Source organism: Sorex fumeus, unplaced genomic scaffold (genome assembly GCF_029834395.1).
Source record: "Sorex fumeus unplaced genomic scaffold, SorFum_2.1 ptg000033l, whole genome shotgun sequence".
NCBI classification, from domain to species: Eukaryota; Metazoa; Chordata; class Mammalia; order Eulipotyphla; family Soricidae; genus Sorex; species Sorex fumeus.
In genome coordinates this window covers 29623502-29648173 of record NW_026606090.1, presented here as the reverse complement: position 1 = coordinate 29648173, position 24672 = coordinate 29623502, and the positions used below count along the sequence as shown (strand labels likewise).

The following is a 24672-nucleotide window of genomic DNA, read 5'->3' as shown; positions in this document are numbered from 1 at the left end:
TGTCAGGCAGATGCTGTGCCATATGAGCTATCTTCCTAACCCCTGAGTGTTCTTTTTCTTTTTCTTTTCCCAAGATTTTTTTTATTAAATCACTGTCAGAGAGTCCCTTACAAAGCTGTTTATAATTAGGTTTCAGTCATACAGTGTTCCAGCACCCCTCCCTCCACCAGTGTACATTTCCCAGCACCAGTGTCCACAGTTCCCTCCGCCCCCAGCTCATCCCCAGCCTGCCTCTATGGCAGGCATATTTCTCTCTCTCTCTCCCTCTCTCTCTCTCTCTCTCTCTCCCCTCTCCTCCTTTCCCCCTGGTTTATAAATCTTAAGTATTATAAAACACCACATGCTTTTAAGTAAAGAGACTCTGTTCTGTCTAAGAATGTTTAGAACTTCTGAAGTGAATATAAACAATTATTGCTTACATTTTAAGATATTTCATTAATTTGTTTTCCAGTTATGGAAGTGTTTCTTTTTCTTTTTTCTTTTAAATAGATGCCCATCTCAGTAATGCTCATGCCTCAGGCCAGCAAGAATCTGGCTATATTTGGGGGCTACCAGAATCCCACCTTGCAGTGCTAGCGGTGAGAGTTGGTAAGGTGGGGGGAAGCTGAGTTTGTGGTGCTAGGGATTAGGGATTGCTCTCAGAGCTTCAGACTTATTAAGCTCCTTCTATCCCACTGAGTAATATCCCTCACCTGGAAGCAGCATTTGAAACCAACTTTCTAGATTATTGGAGGTGAAAAATTTATAATTTTTCATTGTTAGTAGATCACTGGAATAGTGATTTCTATTTTCTTATGTACTAGAGTAGCAAAGTGGATTTTTTTTCCCTTTTGTTTTTGGACCACACTTGGGGGTATGCAGGGGCCACTCATGGCAGTGCTCAGTGGGGAGCCTGTGCTGCCGGGGCTCGAACCCAGGACTCTAGCATGCAAAGCGGGTGCTCCACCTTTCAAGCCACCTTCACCAGTGGAAGCATTTTAAGTTAGAAAATTTAAGTCATGGACCCTTCTTCATTTCCAATTTTGGTGAAAAATATAGAGGCCAGTATGGTGGTTTGCTTTGCATGTAGCAGACCCAGGTTTGAATATCAGTATTGAGCACGGTCAGGAATATTCTGAGCAGAGATCCAGTAGTAAGGCTTGAGTATAACTGCATGTGGCCCAAACTAAACAAAATAAGTTCTCTCCCCAAATTTATTGTCAGATCTAGGAGTGGGACCAAGTGCCTGGGACTCTAGCACAGAATTTTTTTTTCACTGCAGTGAGACTATCCTGTATTGTAGAACTTTTCTAATGCTTACTAGACAATATGTCTAGCACATTACATACTTTATCTGTACTTTTCCTGCACTTGATCTTCACAGAGACTATGATATTATTTCTGTTATTGTCATTTTATAGATGGGAAAAGCATAGCTTAGAGAGCAAAAGAAAAAACTCAGAATCTCACATCTTCTTAGTGACATAGATTGGATTTAAACTTGAGACGTTTGAGTCTAAGCCAGATTATTTTCAGTGTTGTGCAGTATTTTTCCCAACTTTTTTTTAACTTCTTCAATGGTAATCATGTTTCATTTTTAAAAAATGAGTTTCCTGCTAACATATATACATTGTATTTTGTGGGAATAAATGAAGCCCTCATCTCTGAGCCCTTTTTCGATTTGGGGGCCACACACAACTGTGATCAGGGCTTACTCCCAGCTTTGTACCCAGGTATTACTCTTGGTGGTTCTTGGGGAAATCAAATGCAGTGTGGGGATTGATCAAGGGTAGCTACATGCAAGGCAAGTAGCTAAACTTCTGTACTCTCTCTGGCCTGTCTCTTGGTCTTCATTTTGAAATACTTTTCCTTTTTTTTAAAATTTTATTTTCATAAGGATGTTGACATTAATTGATTACGTTCAGTATTTCAACACCAATCCCACCACCGTTACAACTTCCCACCACCATTATTTCGAATTTTCCCACCACCTTTCAAGGCTGCCTGCCAGGGGCAGAGGCTAGATAATTTATATTTTATTGCTCTTTATGAGTATCATGAGAGGTCTTGCAGCCGCTTTTGTTTTTGGAATTCTAAAATTGTAAATGCTTGGGGTCCAGAGACATCTCTGTAGGTAGCTAATCCATGTTGAGATTCATTTGGGAGTCTCTGGATCAAGGCCATTGATGCACTGAGATGGCAACCACGGACAGATCATGGGTTCGACAGCCAAGCAGGTGGGGAGACAAGAAGGGATGAATCATCTCTGCTGCCACCATGTCTGGAGTCTTAGTCCTTGAATCTGCATACCTGTTTTTTTTTTCTTCTGGAAGTTCGTGGGCACCGGGGTTTCATCTGGAGTGGGCAGAGAGGGCACACCCACTCCTTCAGCTGAGGTGTGGAACTTGCTTGGTACAGGGTCCAGAGATATCTTCAATAAGCTGCTGAAATACTTTATCTAGTATTTTTGATCGAATAATGGCTATTTTGTTAATACAACCATAAGTTGAGTAAATCACTTAAATTAATAGTAGTGCTTTGCTGTTGTGAGGATGAGAATATGCATGTCTGAAGAACTTAACAATTTGAACTTATTTTAAAAAATTTTGTTGGGGGAAATCGGTCCTTCCCAAGTGGTACTTAGAGACCCAAGGGAGCACTCCCAGTGACAAGAGACCAGCTCAGTGATGAGGTACTGCTCAGGCCCAGATATGGTATGGGGATTCAAATCAGGTTCAGCTGCATGTAAAGCAAACACCTTACTTATTGTATTATCTCTCCGACTTGGGTTATATTTCAAAATAATCTGGCAGAATTGAAAAATGCAAAGTTGCCGAGTATCTGGTCATACTGATAGATAGCACAGCAGTAGGGCGTTTGCCCTGTACATGGCCGGCCCCGCCCACCTGGGTTCAATTCCTCCACCCCTCTTGGAGAGCCGGCAAACTACCGAGAGTATTCTGAGAGTATTCTGCCCCCACGAGGAAGCCTGGCAAGGCTCATATTGAATACGCCTCCCTGTGGCGTATTCAGTATGCCAGACACAGTAACAACAAGTCTCACAATGGAGGTGTTACTGGGCCCGCGCGAGCAAATTGATGACCAACGGGAGGACAGTGCTACAGTGCTACAGATTTTAAAAACTACTTTAAAATTGTGTTATTTTACTTGAATTTTGAGAACACCCGCCACACACACACACACACACACACACTGTTTGTTGTTGCAGTGTCTGGGGGTGAGGTCACTTACCAGCGGTTGTGATGCTCGGGATTGCGGTGTCAGTGTCTAATCATACAGTGACGTTGCTAGGGAATTTGTGGACTTCCATTCAAGGATGGCGTTTTACTGCTGATGCACAGTCCCAGACCGTTTGAGATACTTTCTAGTTCATCAAAACTATGTTAGTTGTAAAAGTAGTTTAAAATTTTTAATAAATTGCATCTTATTTTCAAGTTCTATAACTGCTCTATTGCCAGCTGTGCTTAAAATTTTACTCACAAGATATATTAATTTTTAAGGTACATGCAGTGTATCTCAAGAACTCTAATGAATATTATCTACTATATGTTAATGGGTCAGAATTATTTCAGAAAACCGTATTTTTGGCTAAGGATGACTTAGGAACAACTTTTAAGAGATTTGGTATTTTTTTTCCCTGATTTTGAAGTAATAGTGTAGTTGATTATGATTCCCTTTGTTAAGAGGGACAGAAGTATTGTCTAGTTAAATGATGTTAACCTGTTTTAGAATTTCTAAAAGATTATGTATTCTAACGATTATATGTTACATGCAAGAATTTTCTGTGTACCTGCTTTGCTTCTTTTTCAGGGAAATGATGTTGAAAACTAATGATAAAATCAAAGTCTTTAATTTTCTGTACTGTGGGTGAAATAAGATGCTCCTTTTTAAATTTTTTTAATTGATATATATCATTAGTTTTCAGCATTATTTGGGACTAAAATAAGAGCACAGTTCTGGTTGCTGGAAGAATAAGTCATAAAGATTTTTTTTTAATGTGTAGAATGTTACAGTTAACATAGTAAAACCGGAAAGAAATCATTTGAAACTTTGTTTCTGGATCTGAGAAGGCATTTACCAGTATATGAATCAAAAAAGAAAACTCATTTTGCATAGTTAGATTTTCATTGAATTAAAAAATTTATAATTTGTGAATTACATATTAAAATATGGTATCATTTTATTTATATTAGCATTATGAATGTTAAAAATAACATGGAAAGGTTGTTAATATGTATGCTTCATTGCAACAAGATAAATCATATTTAGACCTTTAAATTTATTATTTTATGAATTGATTTTATTCAGAAGTCTTGAAATATGTCAGAAGTTACATTTTTCTTTAAAAAGCTAATTAAAAATTTATTTTTCACATAGTACCACCTATAATTGTCACATTAGTTTATTTATAAGAAGACAGTGAAAGTTTTGGGAACTAGTCAGCTACTTCCTTTTTGAAAAAGCAGTTTTTCTTCATTTAGGTGCCAATTGTTGCACTCACTGCTACAGCAACTTCTTCAATCCGGGAAGACATTATTCGTTGTTTAAAACTGAAGGATCCTCAGATTACTCTTACTAGTTTTGATCGGCCAAACTTGTACTTAGAAGTTGGACGAAAAACTGGAAATATTTGTCAGGATCTGAAGCAATTTCTTGTCAGAAAGACAAGGTGAGGTTTTATATTGATAAGTTTTAATAACTATTTATTTTACTCTTTCAAATACATATTTGTTTTCCTGACTTTAAATGCGGCCTAATTTTGGTTTAAGTCAAGTATGGTGTCATATAATCGAGATGGTGACTAAGGAAAAAAAAATCTTATCATTTTAATGTTCCATCACTGTATCACTGTGTCACTGTCATCCCATTGTTCATTGATTTGCTCGAGTGGGCGCCAGTAACGTCTCCATTCGTCCCAGCCCTGAGATTTTAGCAACCTCTCCTTACTCGTCCTTCCCAATGGTGCCAGTGCCACATTGGAGGCTCTTTCAGGGTGAAGGGAATGAGGCCTGTTATTGTTACTGTTTTTGGCATATCAAATATGCAACGGGTAGATTGCCAGGCTCTGCTGTGTGGCAGGATACTCTTAGTAGCTTGCCAAGGTCTCCGAGAGGGTCGGAGAATGTATATAAGAGAATATGAGCAAGTTTGTTAAAACCAAACACATGTGTGCTGCTTTAGGTACATCAGTGGGCTAGACTAAAGAGGTCACGCAGCCTCTTTAGTCTAGTCTTAATGTTCCATACTGTCGCTTGATAAGACGCTCCTTTTCTTTTCAGTTTTTTTAATTAATTTATCATAGTTTTCAATATTATAGAACTTTCTTCTTGTAAAAGTTCACCACATGCACCACTAGAGTTCTAGCACCATCCCACCAGCAGAAAGACCCCTTCTGCCTATCTTTCCCACACACTTTTCTTTCCCACTGCTAATCAGTGTGGTTCCCACCAAGGCTCAGAGTCGGGTGTTTTGTTTTGTTTTTCTTTTCAGTTTACTTTGGTTCAGTTTATTGATCTTTAATTTTTTTTTTGTGTGTGTGTGTAATCCAGTTTCTTATTTAATGTAAGAAGTAGTATATAGTCATAGTATTAATTCATACACTATAGATACATATAGCAGAGCTTGGATATTTGAGTTCTGTCCCTCAGTTGTAGTCACTGTTGCTGCTTTAGCCTTTAGCGCCGTAGATGTCTCTGACTCTGTACTATATGGCTTCATATTGCGAGGTTTTGTTGATGTTAAGATCCAGAAATAGTTTCATAGCATTTTTTTCCATGATTTTTCTCCTTTTATTTAACATATCATTGCTATCTTACCAATTTTTCTGTTTTCTTAAATTTAGGCATATCGATATGCCAGACACAGTAACAACAAAGTCTCCAATGGAGACGTTACTGGGCCCGCTCGAGCAAATCGACGATCAACGGGAGGGCCTTTACCTTTACCTTTACCTTAAATTTAGGGCCATAATGTATGAGATATTACAATATTTACATTTTGGCAAAGATTTTTATTTTTTGAAAATATTTTAAATAGCATTAAAAATAACTTACATTTTTTTCTCCATGAAATTAGTTCCTTGTGACTTTATATGGAAAAATATTTGGGCACTATCGAAAGTTGCTTTGAGTTTATTATATAGTAAGACTCTTAGAGTGAAATTGCCAATTTTTCTTGCTTTATTTGGTTTCCAAGGACTTTGCCATAGCCCCTCTTAAAGATTTTATATGCATTCAATTTTAAATGTTGACTTGGCATTTGAAAGTCTGAATATACACAGTAAGCATTAGATTATCTTTCATTATAATGGTTTTACTGTGACTATTTGTGTGTATATATTATAGCTTTTGGTGTTTATTTTTATAAAATAGATTTCTAAAATCAAAATTGGATTAGAGGGTATAAATCCATTAAATAATAAAATAACCTTCTATAAGTCTAAAATAGTATACAATATTTTATATTGATTAGGATAGCATAAATGTTTCTATAAATAAATATATTGAAGAACTAAATACTCTATGGAAATCTTTATACTTAAGCTTGGTTTTCTAATATATTTCCTATAACATAGTCTTTAGCTTACTTACAGTCTCGTAATTAACAAATCTAGCCATGACTTTGTGATCAAGATGGAGTAAAAGTAATATAGCAAATTTTATTCACTTTCCCATATAGTTCTTTAATTTTATCACATAAAATTTAAGTGCTAATCTAGTGCTTTGCATTTCTAAAAGTATTTGTATCGGTGGTTTATAAGTTTTTATTAAGGCTTCTGCTTAAGCAAACTTGTTTCTGATTGTAAGTCTAATTTGCACCAAAGATGCGTTAAATGCTTGGGTAATTTAACACATTTTTATTTTCTTATTTGACTTTCTATAATTTTTTTTTTAATTTTGAGGATTTTTTTTTTTTTTTTTTTTTTTTTTGCTTTTTGGGTCACACCTGGTGATGCACAGGGGTTACTCCTGGCTCTGCACTCAGGGTCACCTGGCTCTGCACTCAGGAGTCACCCCTGGCGGTGCTCAGGGGACCACATGGGATGCTGGGAATTGAACCTGGGTCGGCCGCATGCAAGGCAAATGCCCTACCTGCTGTGCTATCTCTCCAGCCCCATGACTTTCCATAATGTTTTAAACTTAAATATAGTTTTGGTCATTTTTTTTCAGTTTTTTGTTCATTTATTTTGGCCCCCACTTGTCAGTGTTCAGGACTTACTCCTGGCTCTGTGCTCAAGGTTTGTTCCTGGTGGGACTTGGGGGACCAAATAGGGTGGTGGGGATTGAACCTGGCCACTGCCTTCAAGGTAAGCACCTTACCCAGTGTATCTCTCTGTAATTGTTTTCTGTATGCTTGGTTATATTATTCCTTTTGATTTTGGGCCACACACCTGGCAGTGCTGAGAACTTATTCCTGGATCTATACTCAGGAATCACTCCAGGTGGGTTTGGGGGACCATATGGGATGCCGGGGATCAAACCCAAGTTGGCTGTGTGCAAGGTGAGTGCCCTGCCCACTCTACTATTGATCTGCTTTGAAATTTAAAGCTTTTTTAAAAATAAAAATAAGATAAAACTAAAACTGGTCTGAATAATATATATTTTTGTGTTTTTTTCCCCCCTCTAGTTCTACGTGGAATTTTGAAGGCCCAACTATCATCTATTGTCTTTCTAGAAAAATGACAGAACAAGTTGCAGCTCAACTTAGGTTGCTGCAGGTAGCCTGTGAAACATACCATGCGGGAATGAGTATTAAGTCCAGGAAAGAGGTGCATCACAAGTTCATGAGAGATGAAATTCAGGTATGAGAGTCGGTTATCATTGCTCCAAATTCCCATCGTAGATGTGGTTATTTCTTTAATAATTATTTGCCAAATTTTTCTTGACTTCTTTATGTGTGTGTTGGGCATAAAGAAGTGTGTTTTATAATGTGAATAGACTGCTTTGGATTAGGACAAAAGCTTCCTATACACACTGATTAGATGCACAGAGGATTGCTAGTTATTAAATTAGGTTGCATATCGGGAATGACCCATCCTAGAAGATGTAGTTTGAGTAGAATCTGAACATGTGGATAGAACTTTGTCCAGTGTGCTGGGAAATTACGTGATGAGGGAAAAGGAATTGGTCATAGATTTCCAGGAAGAGGTCTAGCAGGTGTAAAGGCTCTGTGCTTTTAGAGTACACCCTTGGTTTAGAAAATTATGAATAGTTTGGATTGTGGGAAGGAAAAAAGAAGTTGGAATGATAACATAGTACTGTAATAGTTAAAACAAAGAGAGAGGATGTTTCTTAAAAGAAAAAAGTAGAACAAAACAGTTAACCTGGCCTTAAAACTTGCAAAGAGGCAGACAGAAATTAGTATTAGACGCCTGTCATTTTTTCCAGTCTGTGTACCTTGGAGATTTTTAATTTAAGTGAAAATTCTCTAATATATAGCAGATTCAATTAGAATAATTCTTGTTGAAATTGGTGTGAAGGAGAAAGGGTTTCTAGGGTCTTCTTATCTCCAAGATAATTCCTTTGAGTTCCTAATAATCCTCAACACCCTATAGAATATTATTTGAAAATCCTCATGACAAAGTTTTTTGTTTTTAACAAGATCATACCATTATGGAAGCATTAGGTTTCAGCACTAAGTAGGACTGATTTGAGAGCGAAGTACTGAAGGGATAGTATCAACGAAATTACTGTGAAGAGTTACCGCTGAGATTATTGTAGTGATTACCCGGTTCTTTGGGTTTTATTGATAGAACATTTGAGAGGATGTCAACTCAAGCCACATGGATAGGTTTAAATCAACATTTTCAACATCTTCATGAAAACATCTTTTCTCCAAAGATAGGATAATTACTCCAATTGTCATGAAGAGATTTTGTTAAAAATTATTAAATAAAGTTTATTAGGTTATTTAATCCATTTGCTGTATCTTAGTGATCAGTGATTGGACTTCTTCAATATGATTTTTTTTCCCAGTTTTTAAAAATTAAATCACAGTGATAATACACATTTACAAAGTTGTTTATGATTGGATTTCATTCATATAGTATTCCAACAACCGTCCCTTCACCATTATACTTTTCCCACCACCAGTGTTCCCAGTTTCCCTCCCATGTCCCCCCGCCTGCCCCATCCCATCACCTGCCACTGTGGCAGGTGCGCTCTCTCTCTCTCTCTCTCTCTCTCTCTGCTTTATAGTTTGCAGTCCAGATAATGAAAGGTTATCAGGTGCATCCTGTGCCCTTCACCCTTCCCCCCCCCAATTCATTCTTGTGGCAAGCTTCCAACCATTGACATGTCCTCCTGGCACCTGATTACCCTCACCTTGGATATTAGTTTCAATATATATATATATATATAGAGAGAGAGAGAGAGAGAAAATATTCATATATGTATATATAAATGAATGCACTTATTCTATACCTGTCCCTCTTTTTCTGACTCATTTCATTCAACACGATGCTCTACATGTCTATCCATTTATAAGCAAATTTCATGAATTCATTTTTTCTAACAGCTGCATAGTATTCCATTGTGTAGATATACCATAGTTTCTTTATTCAGTTATCAGTTCTTGGGCACTTGGGTTGTTTCCAAATTCCGCCTGTTGTGAATAGTGCTGCAGTGAACATCGAAGTGCAGATAACATTTCTGCTATGTGCTTTTGGGTTCCAAGGGTATATTCCCAGAGAGGTATTGGGAGCTCAATTTCAAGTTTTTTGAAGAATGTCCATATTGTTTTCCAAAAAGGCTGGACCAGTCAGCATTCCCACCAACAATGAATGAGAGTCCCTTTCTCCCCGCATCTGGGCCAACTCGGGTTGGTTTTCTTTTGGATGTGTCCAGTCTCTGTGGTGTAAGGTGATATCTCATTGTTTTAATTTGCATCTGCCTGATAATTAGTGGTATAGAGCGTTTTTTCTCATGCCTTTTGGCCATTGGATTTCTTCTTTGAGAAAGTTTCTGTTTGGGCTAGAGCGATAGCACAGTAGGTAGAGTGTTTGCCTTGCATGCGACCGACCTGGGCTCGATTCTCAGCATCCTGTATAGTCACCCAAGCACCACCAGGAGTAATTCCTGAGTGCAGAGCCAGGAGTAACCCCTGAGCACTGCTGGGTGTGACCCAAAAAGAAAAAAAAAGTTTCTGTTCAATTTCTCTCACCATTTTTTGATGGGGTTAGATTTTTTTTTTGTAAAGTTCTATCAGTGTCCTATATAACTTTGATATTAACCTGTATCAGATGGGTATTGGGTAAATAATTTTTCCCATTCCATGAGCTGCTTTGTATGTATCTTAGACGCCATTTCTTTTGAGATGCAGAAGCTTCTTAGTTTCATGTAGTCCCATTTGTTTATCTTTGCTTTCTTTTGCTTCATCAGTGGTGTTTGATCTTTGAAGATGCCTTGAATTTCAATGTCATGGAGGGTTTTGCCTACATTTTCTTTCAGGTACCTTAGGAATTCGGGTCTGATATTGGAGTCTTTAATCCATTTTGATCCAACTTTTGTGCATGGCATTAGCAAAATGTCTGAGTTCATTGTTTTACATGTAGCTGCCCAGTTTTCCCAGCACCGTTAATTGAAGAGGCTTTCCTTGCTCCACCTCATACTTCTTGTTCCCTTACCAAAGATTAAATGATTATATATTTTGGGATCTGTGTCAGGATATTCAGTGCTATTTTATTGGTTTGCAGGTCTAATTTTTCCCATTACCATGCTTTTTTAATCACTACCACCTTTGTAGTAGAATTTGGAGTTGAAGAAGATGATGCCTCCTGTCTTATTTTTCCCAAGGATTGCTTTAGCTACTTGTGGTGGTTTATTCTTCCATATACATTTCAGGAGTGTTTGGTTTATTTCTTTGAAAAAAGTCATGGGTATCCTTATTGAATCTATATAACGCTTTGGGAAGTATAGCCATTTTTACCATGTTAATTCTCCCAATCCATTAGCAGGGCATATGTCTTCATTTTCTTGTGTCCTCTTTTATTTCTTGGAGTAGCGTTTCATAGTTTTCTTTATATAGGTTCTTTAGTTCCTTAGTTAAGATGGTTCAGAGTACTTGATTTTCTGAGGAACAATTGAGAACGCGATTGCTTTTTTCGCTATCTCTTTTCTTTCATTATTTGAATATAGAAAAGCCAGGGACTTCTGGTATTGTTTTTGTAGCTTGCCACTCTACAATATAAATCTATAGTTTTTAGGAGCGTTTTGGTAGTGTCTTTAGGATTCACTAAGTATAGTATCATGTCATCTGCAAATAGTGAGAGCGTGACTTCTTTCTTACCTGGATGCCTTTGATATCTTTATCTTGCCTAGTAGCTGTGGCAAGTACCTCCAGTACTATATTAAATAGAGGTGGCTAGAGTAGGCATCTTTGTCTTGTCTCTGATCTTAGAGGGAAAGCTTTTAGTTTTTGTTGTTGTTGTTGTTTTTTTTATGGGCTTGTGGTAGATGGCTTTTACTATATTGAGGGAAGTTTGCTTCAGTACCCATTTATTGAGAGTTTTTATTATGAATGCTGCTGATTCCTGTCAAATGCTTTCTCTGTGTCTATTGATATGATCATATGGTTTTTATCTTTTCTTTTATTGATATGATGAATTATGTTGATCGACTTGTGAATGTTAAATCCTCCTTGCATCCCCGGGATAAATCCTACTTGATCATGGTGTTTGATCTTTCTGATGAGTCGTTGGGTTCTATTTGCTAATATTTTGTTGAAGATCTTTGCATCTGTATTCATCAGGAATATCGGTCTGTAATTTTCTATTTTTGTGGTGACTGTCTGCTTTGGGTATGAGGGTGATACTTGCCTCATAAAACTGGAGTGTTTCTATTTCTTTGATTTCCTGGAAAAGCTTAAAGAGGATTGGCAGTAGGGCCTCTTTAAAGGTTTCATAGAATTCACTAGTGAATCCATCTGGGCCTGGGTTTTTGTTTTGGGGAAGACTTTTGATTACTATTTCAATTTCCTCAATGGTGATAGGTCTAGTCAGGTACTCTAAATCATCTTGGTTCAACCTAGGGAGGTTATAGGAGTCCAGAAATATATCCATTTCTACGAGGTTCTCTTGTTTCATACCGCAAACATATTTCAAAGTAATCTCTGATAATCTTTAGAATTTCTGTGGTTTCTGTTGTGTTGTCTCCCCTTTCATTTTATTAGGGTTCTCTCTCTTTCTTTGTGAGTCTTGCTAGTGACTTGCCTTATTTATTTTTTCAAAGAACACGCTCTTGATTTCATTGATCTTTTGAATTGGGTTTGTTTTTTTTTTTTTATTCCGTTTTGTTAGTTTCTGCTCAGAGTTTTAGTATTTCTTTCCTTCTCCTTGGTTTGGGAACCTTTTGTTGGTCATTTTCTAAGATCTTAAACTGTGAAGTCAAGTTGTTTATGTGGACCCTTCCTTCCTTCCTGAAATGCTTGCAGAGCTCTAAACTCTCCTAGTACTGCTTTTGCTGTGCAGTTGTTTTAAGTATTTTTCTGACCCCTCATTGGGTGCATGTATGTTCGGGAGTGTTAATTTCTTCCTGGTGTACATATCCCTTGATTATTAAGAAATAGCCCTTGCTGTTCCTTCTAACCCATTTTAGCCTGAAATCTATGTCCTAGGATATTAGTATAGTCATACCGACTTTTTCGAAAGAGTTGTTTGCTTGAAAAATTGTTATCTAGCATTTGACTTTGAGTCTGTGTTTGCTCTGACTATTCAAACGTGTTTCTTGCAAGCGGCAGAATGTTGGATTCAGTTTTTTAATACATTTTGCCATTCTGTGACTCTTAATTGATTTATTTAGTCCATTGACATCGAGAGAGATTATTGTCATGGAGTTTTGTGCCATCATTCTATAGAAATTTGTTGTGTTTGTAGAGTTTGTCTTGCCTTACAGTAGCCCTTTTAGTCCATCTTTTAAGGTTGGTATTGATTCTGTGAAGTTCCTGAGCTGTTGTTTATCCATGAAGTCATGTATGATTCCTTCAAATCTGAAAGAGAATCTAGCTGGGTAAAGTATTCTTGGTGAGGCATCCATTTTATTAAGTTTTAGCTATGTCCCACCATTGACCTTGGGCCTGGTGAGTTTCATATGATAGGTCTGCTGTAAATCTAAAGGACGATCCTTTGTAATTTACTTCCTTGATCTTGCTGTTTCCAGTATTTTGTCTCTGTCTCTGATATTTGGTGTTCTGATTAGGATATGTCGTGGGGTCTTTTTATTGGGGTCTTTTTTAGCTGGTACACTTTGGGCTTCTTGGATCGGGATGCTTTCATTTTCCAGCTTTGGGAACTTTTCAGCGATGACTTCTTTAACTGTTGCTTTCTGTCTCTTTTTAATTCTGATGATTCTGGTGTTCCTTTTGAATTCATCGCATACGCCTTTGACATGACTTTGAGCTATTTTGAGGTCTTTTTCCACCTTCTGTTGTTGCCTATATGCTTTCTGGAGAGCATCTTCAGGCTCACTGATGCTATCTTTGGTTGTTGTCATTCTACTTTTGAGGGCACCCATTGAGTTTTTCATTTAATCTACTGAGTTTTTTATTCATGATATTTCTGTTTATAGTTTGCTTATTTTTGCTCTGATTTCTTCCTGTATTTTATTGGCTATTTGTTCCATTGTTGCTCTCATATCTTCATGTATTTTATTGGTTGTCCATTCCATTGTTTCTTTGAGCTCATCGAACATTCTCCCCATTTCGTCTCTGAATTCTTTATCAGAGAGATTTTGTATGTGAGTATTCCATGCTGGGGCTTCTCTCCTATTCCCCCCCCAGCCCTCTGCCCTATGGTGGGGTTCTTTGCTCTCTTCCCATAGTGCCTGTGGCAGTCTGTGGATGGTGATCTCTTTTTTCCCCTTCCAGGATATTTCCTTCCCTTTTGGTGTTCCTTTGTAACTATGTGGAGCTACTTTGGAGATGGATCTTATGCGTTATGTTGGGGGAGTTTCCCCTGGAAAAGCCATGCCCTTCTTGTTTACCTGTGCGTGGGATATAGCAGAGTTCCATACATTTGAATCCCATTCAGTTGCCTCCTAGAAACTCGCCAAAGATCCATGCAGCTGCTTCTGTCCCCAAAGCTGTTCCTGCAGCTCTCGATATGTTTTCAATGGTACTAAATTTTTTTAGCCTTTTTATTCATGTTCATAATCCAAAGAATGAAGTTATTCTGTATTGTTTAATGTAAAAGTGCCTTTCCTCATTTCTTCTGCATTTCTGTTTTTTGTTCTCAACTCTTTTAGTCTGTTCTTTTAAGGGTACCACAGTATCTTGAAGTAATTTGTTTATATTGATATTATTTTGTGTCTTATTTGCTTATTCATTTTCAGGATTATCTGTTGATTTCCTGTTTATGAGAGATGAAAGTTTAGCCTTCACATTTCTTCAGGCTCTCTTCTCTTCAGTTTCTTTTTCTTTTTCTTTTTTTTTCTTTTTGGGTCACACCTGGCTCTGCACACAGGAATTACTCCTGGCAGTGCTCAGGAGACCATATGGGATGCTGGGGATTGAATCTGGGTCAGCTGTGTGCATATGCCCTACTCGCTGTGCTATCACACCAGTCTTGCGCTCTTCTCTTTATACAGGCATTTCCTACCCCTTTTTCTCCCATTACTAGTATCATAATTGAGCTATGATATTAATAAAATATATAGCCAACATGTATTCATATGTATTCAATATATATTCAAAAAGAAGTATATTAAAATATACTTATAAATGTTTTTCATGTGTTTTACTCATAAGCTACATAGTTAATTTTCTTGTACTTTTGTGTCTGTATTACTGATATCTTTTCTATTTTATTTTATTTTTTTTGTGCTTTTTGGGTCACATCTGGCAATGCACAGGGGTTACTCTGGCTCTGTACTTGGGAATTACCCCTGGCGGTTCTCAGGGAACCATATGGGATGCTGTGAATCAAACCTGGGTAGGCTGCATGCAAGGCAAATGCCCTACGCATTGTGCTGTTGCTCCAGCCCCTGTATTATTGATATCTTTAAAGAATTTTGCATTTGTACTTATCACTAATTCTTTCCTAAATTACTCTTATCATTGAAACATAATCCCAGTGTTTTTATATATGCTAGATACATATTTAAAACCAGATACATATTTTTTTAAATGCAGAGACAGGGGCTGGAGTGATAGTTCAGGGGCTAAGGCTTGCCTTATTTGTGACTGACCCTGGGTTCAGTACAGTTTCTGGCACTGCATATGGTCCCCCTAGCACAACCAGGAGTGACCCTAGAGCACAGAGCCAGGAGTAGTCCCTGTGCACCACCTGGGATGGTCCACATCTCCTCCTCCCAAAATAAATTTTAAAAGATACAAAGGCAAATTCATTTTTCATTCTACCTCTTTAATGAGCTACTCCCATCCATTATAGAATAATAATTTGAAAATATTAAAGTATTGTGAAATCAGTATCTTCATATTGGGCTAAGGCTCTTGATGTGTAATAGTCAATATGCAATATAATAAACATTTAAATTTGATATCTTATATTCATAGACAGAATTTATTTTATTTTCTAATTTTTATATTGATAGAAACCCTATTTTCTGGTGACCAATCTTTGCAAATTTTGTTGATAATATTTTCATCTATAAGTGATCAATAAAATTTCATTAAATTCAGTTTTATTGTAGGGAAATTAGTTAATTATTCTAACCAAATAAAAGATGTTTAGTTTTGCAAAATTTGTCAAGCTGTGTTATTTTCTTTCTTAGTGCATCGTAGCTACCATAGCTTTTGGAATGGGAATTAATAAAGCTGACATTCGCAGAGTCATTCATTATGGTGCTCCTAAGGAAATGGAATCATATTACCAGGAGATTGGTAGAGCTGGTCGAGATGGGCTTCCAAGTTCCTGCCACTTGCTCTGGGCTCCAGCAGACATTGCTTTAAATTGGTAAAGACTTTTTGCTTTTACCTGTACAGATTTCCTTCTGTTTGTTTGAAAGTATTGGGCGGGTAACATAAAAATTTTGCACCGATGCATTTAAAGGCAAATGTATACACATGCATCTAAAGCCAAAACAGCATAGAGAACATGTGAAAACAACAGCTGTGGTTGTGTTGATGCCCAGAGGTGACAACCTTCTTTCAGTCGTATCTTATTTAGCGTAAAATTGTAACTTAGTCCCATAATGGAACCATAACATAGATTCCATGGAATATTTTGCCAGTGTGGTGCATTTTTCTCTGATATATGCTCAGCCATAGTTATTTCTTATGCCACTTATTTTGTTATTAATTTGTTATTTTAATTTCATCGATTATTTTGTTATAAATTGTTATTAATATATTAAATGACTTCTTCCAGGCTTTATCTGGTTCTTTTTACCATTTGTTTCCTTTTTTCTCCACGAAGCCAGCTGTTTTTGACCAAGAGTGATTAGTCATACTGCTCTGTACTAATTGACTGCCATGGAAAAAAAGATTGTGTTTGGTGTTAAGTATGGGGAAACTCATTCTGTTTCAGCACTAAGCAGACTCTTTTGGCCGGGGTGGGGAGGGGAGGAGCGGAATTTGAGGTTGCACTTGCCCTGGCGATGGTTTGAGAACCATATAATCCCAGCAATAGAACTGGGCTCAGCTGCATGAAAGGCAAACAGCTTACCCCTGAAGCAAATATTTTGTTGACGCTTCCATGATATTTATATCGAAAAAGAAAATATCTTGCCAGAATCATTTGGGGAGGCTTTAGCTACAGATTTCTTCATTTTCAGGAACCATTTCTCAGCTTTGAAAGCTCAAAATGCAAGGGTGAGTGCACGCGTTTTGCGGAGCCCTGGGTTCTGTCTCTGTTGGTGCATGGACTGTTGAACAGCTGCTCGGAGTAACCCCTGAGCACCATTGGGTGTGACCCCAAAAGAAAAACAGGACATAACAATCGCAGGGAAACAAGCAGTTGATAGGCCCACTGAAATGAGGTATTTTCAAAGTGCACTAGAATGTTGCTGAGCAAATTGAGCTCTTGGATACACATACCGTCCAATTTTATTAAACTGACAAGATTATCTACTATAATTTTGCATGTCGTTTATCATTGTTACTGTTTTTTGAGTGCTTTCTGTATTCAAAGCATTATACGCTTTGCTGGGAATAAAATGGCAAATAAAAGCAAGTATTTTATGCCTATTTCCATAGAGATTACAGGATTGTAATGAGGATGGCAGATATTAGTCAGAATCACAATCTATACATACAAGAATTAATTTTTTTATCTTTTTGTGAATGAAAATTTTAGTGGATTTTTTAAAGTCATGCAAATATATGCACAAATTACGACTATTAAATACTATGAAAGAAAATTATATTGAGTAGTAAGTGTAAATAATGGGAATGTAGTGTTTACCAATTTAGACAAGTCAGTAATGATTTATGTATATATATATATTTAAATTATTTCTTTATTTTTTTTTATTAGTGAAACACCATGAGGTACAGTTGTAGACTTACAAACTTTCATGCTGGGGTTTCACTTATAAAATGATCGAGTACCCATCCCTCCACCAGTGCCCATTCTACACTAACGACGATCCCAGTAGCCCTCCCACCCCCCACCCCATCCCCGCTATCCCGCTTCGTCTTTGTGGCAGGACATTCCCTTTTGCTCTCTCTTTCCTTTAGGGTATTGTGCTTTGTAATAGAGGTATTGAGTGGCCATCGTGTTCGGTCTATAGTCTACTTTCATCACGCATCTCTCATCCTGAACAAATCCTCCAAACATTATTTACTTGGTGTTCCTTTCTCTGTCTGAGCTGCCTTTTCCCCCAGCATGTGCTGCCGGCTTCCAAGCTGTGGAGAAGACCTCCTGGTACTTTTCTCAACTATTCTTGGGTGTTCGTCTCCCATTCTGTTACATTATATTCCCCAGATGAGTGCAGTCTTTCTATGTCTGACCCTCTCTTTATGGTTCATTTCACTTAGCATGATACTTTCCATGTAGAACCACATGTTTGCAAATTTCATGACTTTATCCTTTGTAACTGCTGCATAGTGTTCCATTGGGTAAATGTACCAAAATTTCTTTAACCCCCCCATCCCACCCTGCCTTTGTGGCAGGGCATTCCCCTCTGTTCTCTCTCTACTTTTGGGTGTTGTGGTTTGCAAAAGAGGCACTGAGTGGCAATCATGTTTGGTCTATAGTCTACTTTTGAAAACTCTTGAGCTTATTCGCCAAGGTGGCTTGGCGCATGCCTCAGGCAACCGCAAGGGAACGTCCGAGCTCGCAAAGCAGTGCAGAGAAGCGGTCAAGGAAGACCTCAAAGACAGAAGAGCAGCAGTGCTAGTAGATGCGGAAAAAACCACAAAAAGCATTCGTAAGTCCCGCCTGTCCTTCGCCAACTACAAGACCAAGATGACTGCCCTCTGACATCCTGATGGATCTATCACATCTTCCAGAAGGGCAATGGAGAACATTATTCATGACTTCTACTCAGATCTCTTTGATAGCCTCGTCCACCTGCCCACATACCAAATTCCGCAGGATGGATATGTCGTTCCCAATGTTCTCCCTTCTGAAATTCGACAGGCCATCTCGTTGATAAAGAAACGAAGAGCACCTGGCCCAGACAAGGTCAGACCTGAACACCTGAAGAACTACCATCAATACTCATCAGTACACTGGCTCGGCTCTTCACAAGCTACCTGTCTGAATACAAGGTTTCGTCCCAATGGAAAACCAGCAGGACTGTACTACTGTACAAGAAGGGAGACATCCACGACTTGGCAACTATTGCCTGATCTCCCTTTTGTCTGTCGTCTACAAGCTATTCACTCGAGTCATCCTGAACTGGCAGAACACTAGATGAAGGACAACCATGCAAGCAAGCCAGGTTCCGAAAAGGTTTCAGTACGATCAACCATATCCGCATGATAACCAAGCTCATTGAGGTTTCTCAGGAGTTCAAGATGCCGCTCTGTCTAACGTTCATTGATTTAAAGAAGGCCTTTGATTCTGTTGAGATGGAAACAGTCATCCAAGCCCTAGCCAATCAGGGCATTCAAACTCAGTACATCAGGATCATCTGTGAGCTATAATGGATTCACTACCAGGATCTCACCATTCTACAACGAAGTGATCATTCATGTCAAGAGAGGGGTTTGGCAGGGTGATACCATTTCACCGAAACTTTTCAGTGCCACCCTCGAGAACGTCATGTGTTGACTGGTATGGGAAGGAATGGGAGTGAAGATAGATGGTCGGCAACTAAACCACCTCTGCTTTGCTGATGCCATCGTTCTAATAATACCAACCGTTAGCCAAGTGGCACAAATGCTGGCCAACTTCGGCCGTGAGTGTGGAAAGGTCGTATTACAGTTGAATCTCACAAAGACAGTGTTCATGAGAAACAGTCTTGTTCCTGACGTTCCATTCACTCTCAATGGAACGAACATCTCTAATTGCAACAGTTATGTGTACCTAGGTCAAGAATTCAACATGATGAATGACCTGGCACCTGAGTTGCGCAGAAGGAAGAGAGCTACTTGGAATGCCTTCGAGAGCATCAAAAAAAAAAAATAGCTAAGAGGACGAAGAACCTCCAGTTCCAGGCACATCTCTTCAACTCCACCAGTCTTTCTGCGTTAACATACGCCTCAGAGACCTGGGCCCTAGGAAAACAGGATGAGAACTCTATGCAGGTCTTTCAAGAAGGAATCGAAAGAGCTATGCTTGGAGTATCACACTTCACTCAAATGAGAGAAAGAATCCGGAGTTCCGACCTCCATTAACGCTCAAGAATCAGGGACGCTGTCTCCTTTGCTAAGGTGTCGAAAATCAGATGGGCTGGACACTGAATGAGATTTGGAGATGACTGCTGGACTAGAGATATTACTGACTGGATTCCACGGGACGTCAAAAGATCATGTAGCCGCCCATCTATGAGATGGTCAGGCTTCTTTGTCAATACCCTGAACGGTTTGAGGCTCTTCGTTTTCCTAGAATGAGCAGATGCCATTGGGCTACACTAGCATGCAACAGGTACAAATGGAGACGTTACTGGCGCCCGCTCAAGCAAATTGATGAGTAACGGGATATCAAGTGATTCAAGTGATTGAAATTAAAATCATTGGAATAACACAGAGCTGTTCATACTGCTCTTAAATATATGACTATTAAACATAAATCGATTCCTACCAGTCTTGCTTTTATACATGATGTTTTATACATGACGTTAAATGCACTGAATACCTAGCATCCTGAGTTTTAGATTGTGGCTAGGCAACATTCAGTTGATACAGTTACTGCTTTGGGTCTCAAAAGATGTTTATTTTCTATTTTACTGGGGGGTCCTGGGAGCCACTAGGGTACTCCTCCTGATGGTGCGGGTTTGATGGTTTTGGTGTGTAGGCCCACTGGGCCTAGAGCCATTTTGGTACATATGGGTCCTTCTGGACACACCCAGTCGTGCTGGAGGCTATTAAGTCTATGTCTAGTGATGCTGGAGTGGAGAGTATACGATTATAGGGATCAAACCTTTTACATGCAGACATTTACTCCAGCCCTTTGAGCTATCTCCCAGCTCCTCAAAAGAGATTTTAAATGGTTGTCTCATTGAGATTTAACAGGAAGAACAGAGATCAGGTGTCCAATATTGGTGCTGGGAAGCTGACACTGAATGTTTGGTCTAGACAAGTAATTCTTCACACATATCATTTTATGAGAAGTGAACTATATGCTTAATTAGATTTAAAAAGAATTGGTAACGGTTGTGTCATCCTTTTCAAAAACTTCAGTTAGATAAAAGAGTTTTAGACTAAATGAAATTGCTGACTCTCAACTGAGAATGTTGTTGTAATCCAAAAGGTTTTATAGCCTTCTTCTCTGGGAATTTGAGGATTGAGTTTGTTCAGAGTGGTTCAAATCATCAATGTATTGCACAATTTAACATTTTTTATCATAGAAGCAAAGCCTCAGAGTTTGCAATTGCTATGATTTAGACAGTCAAATCTAATATAAAAAGATACTTTTTATTTTAAAGGAATACCCTATAAGATAAAAATTCACTTTTCAGGCTTCAGCTGATTTTGATATATGGTATTATTTTTGGAATGCTTTTTCTGATTCACTCATTTTTATTCTGTAGAATATCATGCTTTAGCAAGTTTAATAGTCCCCACAGAAGAATAAATATTCATTTTGATTTCCTGCTAAGAGACATTGTAATTTAAAAAAAAACCTTACATTAATGAGATAAGTTAAATATGGGTCATCTTAGCTGAATGTGAGAGAGGATCTAGTTCTTCCAGTGTATTTGTTTCTTTGTTGTTTCTATTTGAGGAGAATGTGAGCTAAATCAAGAAACAAAGCCAAAAGATATAATTTTTATTCCACGAGGTAAGAAAATTGAGTTCAGATGGTTAAATCTAGGAATTAAAATCAATAGTTGCAAGAGAGTTGGAGAAGAAGTACATGCAGTTTCATGGTAGTTGGTGTCAGGTGACAAGAATGTCTTGACTAAGAGCTCCCCTGTGCGAAGATTTTCCAAAACTGGCTGTAGAGAGATCAGAGAGCTGGAGCCCAGGCTTCGCATCATTATGTGGGACTCAGGGATCAAATCCAGGGCTCTTTATAGGGCATGGCCCTAAAATTAAACAAAATGAAAAGAAAAAGCAAAACACAGCTTTCCAAAACTTTCTTAAATGTTGCTCCCCACTGGTGTTTTAGAGTTCTAAACTTTTAGAGTTCCACGGAATATTGTTATCAGAAGGTTGAATGATCAGAATGTTATTTTGATAAAGAGTAGTGTCACCTAATTATCACAGGGAAGGCATTGTTTTCTGTAGAAGTAGCTGGAACCTGCTCAGCTCACACCTTTGTTTATTCTTGAAAGGATATACAAAACTGTTTGAGAGATTGTCTTTGGATATGTGGTACTCACTGAATTTCTTGACAAAAAACAATAGGGACACAGTGAGTTGTATCAGTGCTCACTTGTTAGAAAAAGCAAACATCTCTAGTGTTTTTTGACTGTTTAAAATAAATTCAGTACAGTGAAAAAGTAAATAATAATTGAAGAAGAGACTTTCTTTACTGGTATTCTGTGATATCCTTATTAGGCAGGGAGGTAGATTTTGAGGGTTGAGAAGATATCTGAACAGCTAATGGGGATGAAGGGTCCTATTTATGTTTTGGTCTCAGTATTATTTACATAGTTGGGACACATTATTTTAATGTAAAATAATTCCTTTTTATTGAGAGATGGTGGAAATTCATATATAATAAAATATTAGTCAAAGCATATAATATGTAATAAAATTGAAAAAATGGAGTTTACAATTTTTTTCAGGGCTTATAAAAAACTGATTTGAATATCAGGTAGAGTTCTTTGAAAAATAATTTTAATAATAGTCATAAAAATGCTTGTCTCTTTTGGAAGTCATTGACTTTCTGGAAGAGGACATAATAACTAAGGTTTGTGGATGTGACAGGTTTTAAAAAATAAAAAGTAATAAATGAAAAGTGATAATACCATTAATACAATGTTATGTATTTCTCTGATATTTCTAATTGACAGGAACCGCCTTAATGAGATAAAAAATGAACAGTTTCGATTATACAAATTAAAGATGATGGCAAAGATGAGAAAATACCTTTATTCCAGCAAGTGTAGGCGACAGTATGTATTACTTTTTTTATTTCACCAGGTAACATGAATATATAGAAGGTGATTTGTTGTTGTTGTTTTGTTTTGGGGCCATACTCGTGGTGTTTACTCCAGGCTCTTTGCTCAAGGATCACTCCTGGGGCTGGTTGGTCAGGGGACCCTGTGGGATGCCAGGGACCATATGGGATGCCTGGGTCTGCTGCTTGCAAGGCACATGTCTTGCCTGCTGTACTATTGCTCCAGCCTCTACAGATGCTGATCTTTTAGGAGAAAAATGTTTGTAAAACAGAAGTATTTAGGAGCAATATTTTGCTAATGTTAGGTATGTGCTGAAATTGTTTTTAAATACTAAAGCCAAATAATGAGATCTCAGGTGAATCAATTAATGATGATTTTATCTCATTATTTTCAGCAATGAATTTAACATATATGTTTTTGTTCTTTTATTTAATTTAAAATTTTCTCTTGGGTAGAATCATCTTGTCTCATTTTGAAGATAAACAACTACGAAAAGCCTCCTTGGGTATTATGGGAACTGAAAAATGCTGTGATAATTGCAGATCCAGGTAAAGATTGCTTTTTGCAAATAGATAATTCTGAATGCCTTTGTTTTCTTTTCGATAGATTTTAAATGATTTTTTGTTACCAGACATGTTTTGCAATTAAAAAACAATTGATTTGTTTATTTAAGCAGAAGATAAAGGCAAAAAGTATTTTTGCTTTGTAAATAGCGATAGCACAGCAGTAGCTCATTTGCCTTGCACACAGCCAGCCTGTCTGAGCCAGGTTCAATTCCTCTGTCCCTTTTGGAGAGCCTGGCAAGCTATCTCGCCCGCATGGCAAAGCCTGGCAAGCTACCCGTGACGTATTCAGTATGCCAAACACAGTAACAAGTCTCAAAATGGAGGTGTTACTGGGCCCGCTCGAGCAAATCGATGAACAACGGGAGGACAGTGACAGTGACAGTGAAATAGATAAATGAATAAAGTACTCAGATTAAGTCTAATATTTTCAATAGCTATATTAAATGCAAATCATCTAAAAAACATTCTGTGTGAAGGCACAGATTGTTAAGTGATTTAAAAATACACTTTAACTATATGTTGTACACAGTTGCTCAAAAAAACTACAGATACAATTATGTAGGAAAGTTTAAAATAAAAAGGTAAAAACTACATGCCACGAAAACACTGATTAAATAAACCTGGAGTTTTGGGGCCCTTGTACACCTGGGCAGGAGGCCTGGTGCCTCCTTCTAGGTGTTCTTGGAGGTTGAATGTGAGGGTCTAGGAGTTAGTGCTGCTGACCCTTAGTGCCAGGAATTACCCAGCACACCTTGGTGGTGCTTGGGCCTCCAGAACATTACGGGATGGTGAAAGGTTGATTTATCAACATGTGAATAGTTTTTTAGAGAAATCCATACACAGACACACTCATGCACATGAGCACACACACAGATGCAGTTGTGTAGATTGACAAACCTTGTTGGGGGAGAAGGCAGGAGTGTCGGACAGGATTTCTGTGTATTCGTGGGTCACAGTTTCTTGCTCTCTAGTAAACTTCAGTCATTTTAAAATAATGGACTCTTACCTCAAAAGATTATAGCATCAGGACTGGAGTGATAGCACAGCAGGTAGGGTGTTTGCCTTGCACACAACCAACCGGATTCGAATCCCAGCATCCCATATGTTCCACTGAGCACCGCCAGTGGAATTCTTCAGGAGTAATTCCTGAGTACAGAGCCAGGAGTAACTTCTGTGCATCGCTGGATGTGACCCAAAAAGCAAAAAAAAAAAAAAAAAAAAAAAAAGGATTACAGCATCACGATGACTTCAGCATCATCTTTAGGTAATTAATAAAATCAGTAGGCAGTTGATAAGAAGATAGAAAAGAACAGAGCTATCAGTAGACTGGATTTAATTGCCTGGTAAAGATCTCTTCAAACAACAAAAGCAGAATACATTTTTTTTTTCAGTGATAGATGGATAGCCTTCGTGAAAAATAGACCATATTCTGGGCCACAAAACAATCCTTTAAGAAATTTTAAGTGATATTCATG

At 37.9% G+C, this 24672-nt stretch overlaps 1 protein-coding gene across 1 annotated transcript in view; it reads left to right on the top strand.

Annotated features, from left to right (window-relative positions):
• The window catches only part of WRN (WRN RecQ like helicase), a 199509-nt gene that overhangs the window by 120021 nt on the left and 54816 nt on the right, over window positions 1-24672 (top strand). Inside the window, exons 20-24 of the mRNA XM_056116631.1 lie at window positions 4482-4669; window positions 7627-7801; window positions 15726-15907; window positions 22524-22625; window positions 23087-23179. Of these exons, the coding sequence (XP_055972606.1) occupies window positions 4482-4669; window positions 7627-7801; window positions 15726-15907; window positions 22524-22625; window positions 23087-23179 (740 nt within the window). The remainder of the gene's footprint in view (window positions 1-4481; window positions 4670-7626; window positions 7802-15725; window positions 15908-22523; window positions 22626-23086; window positions 23180-24672) is intronic.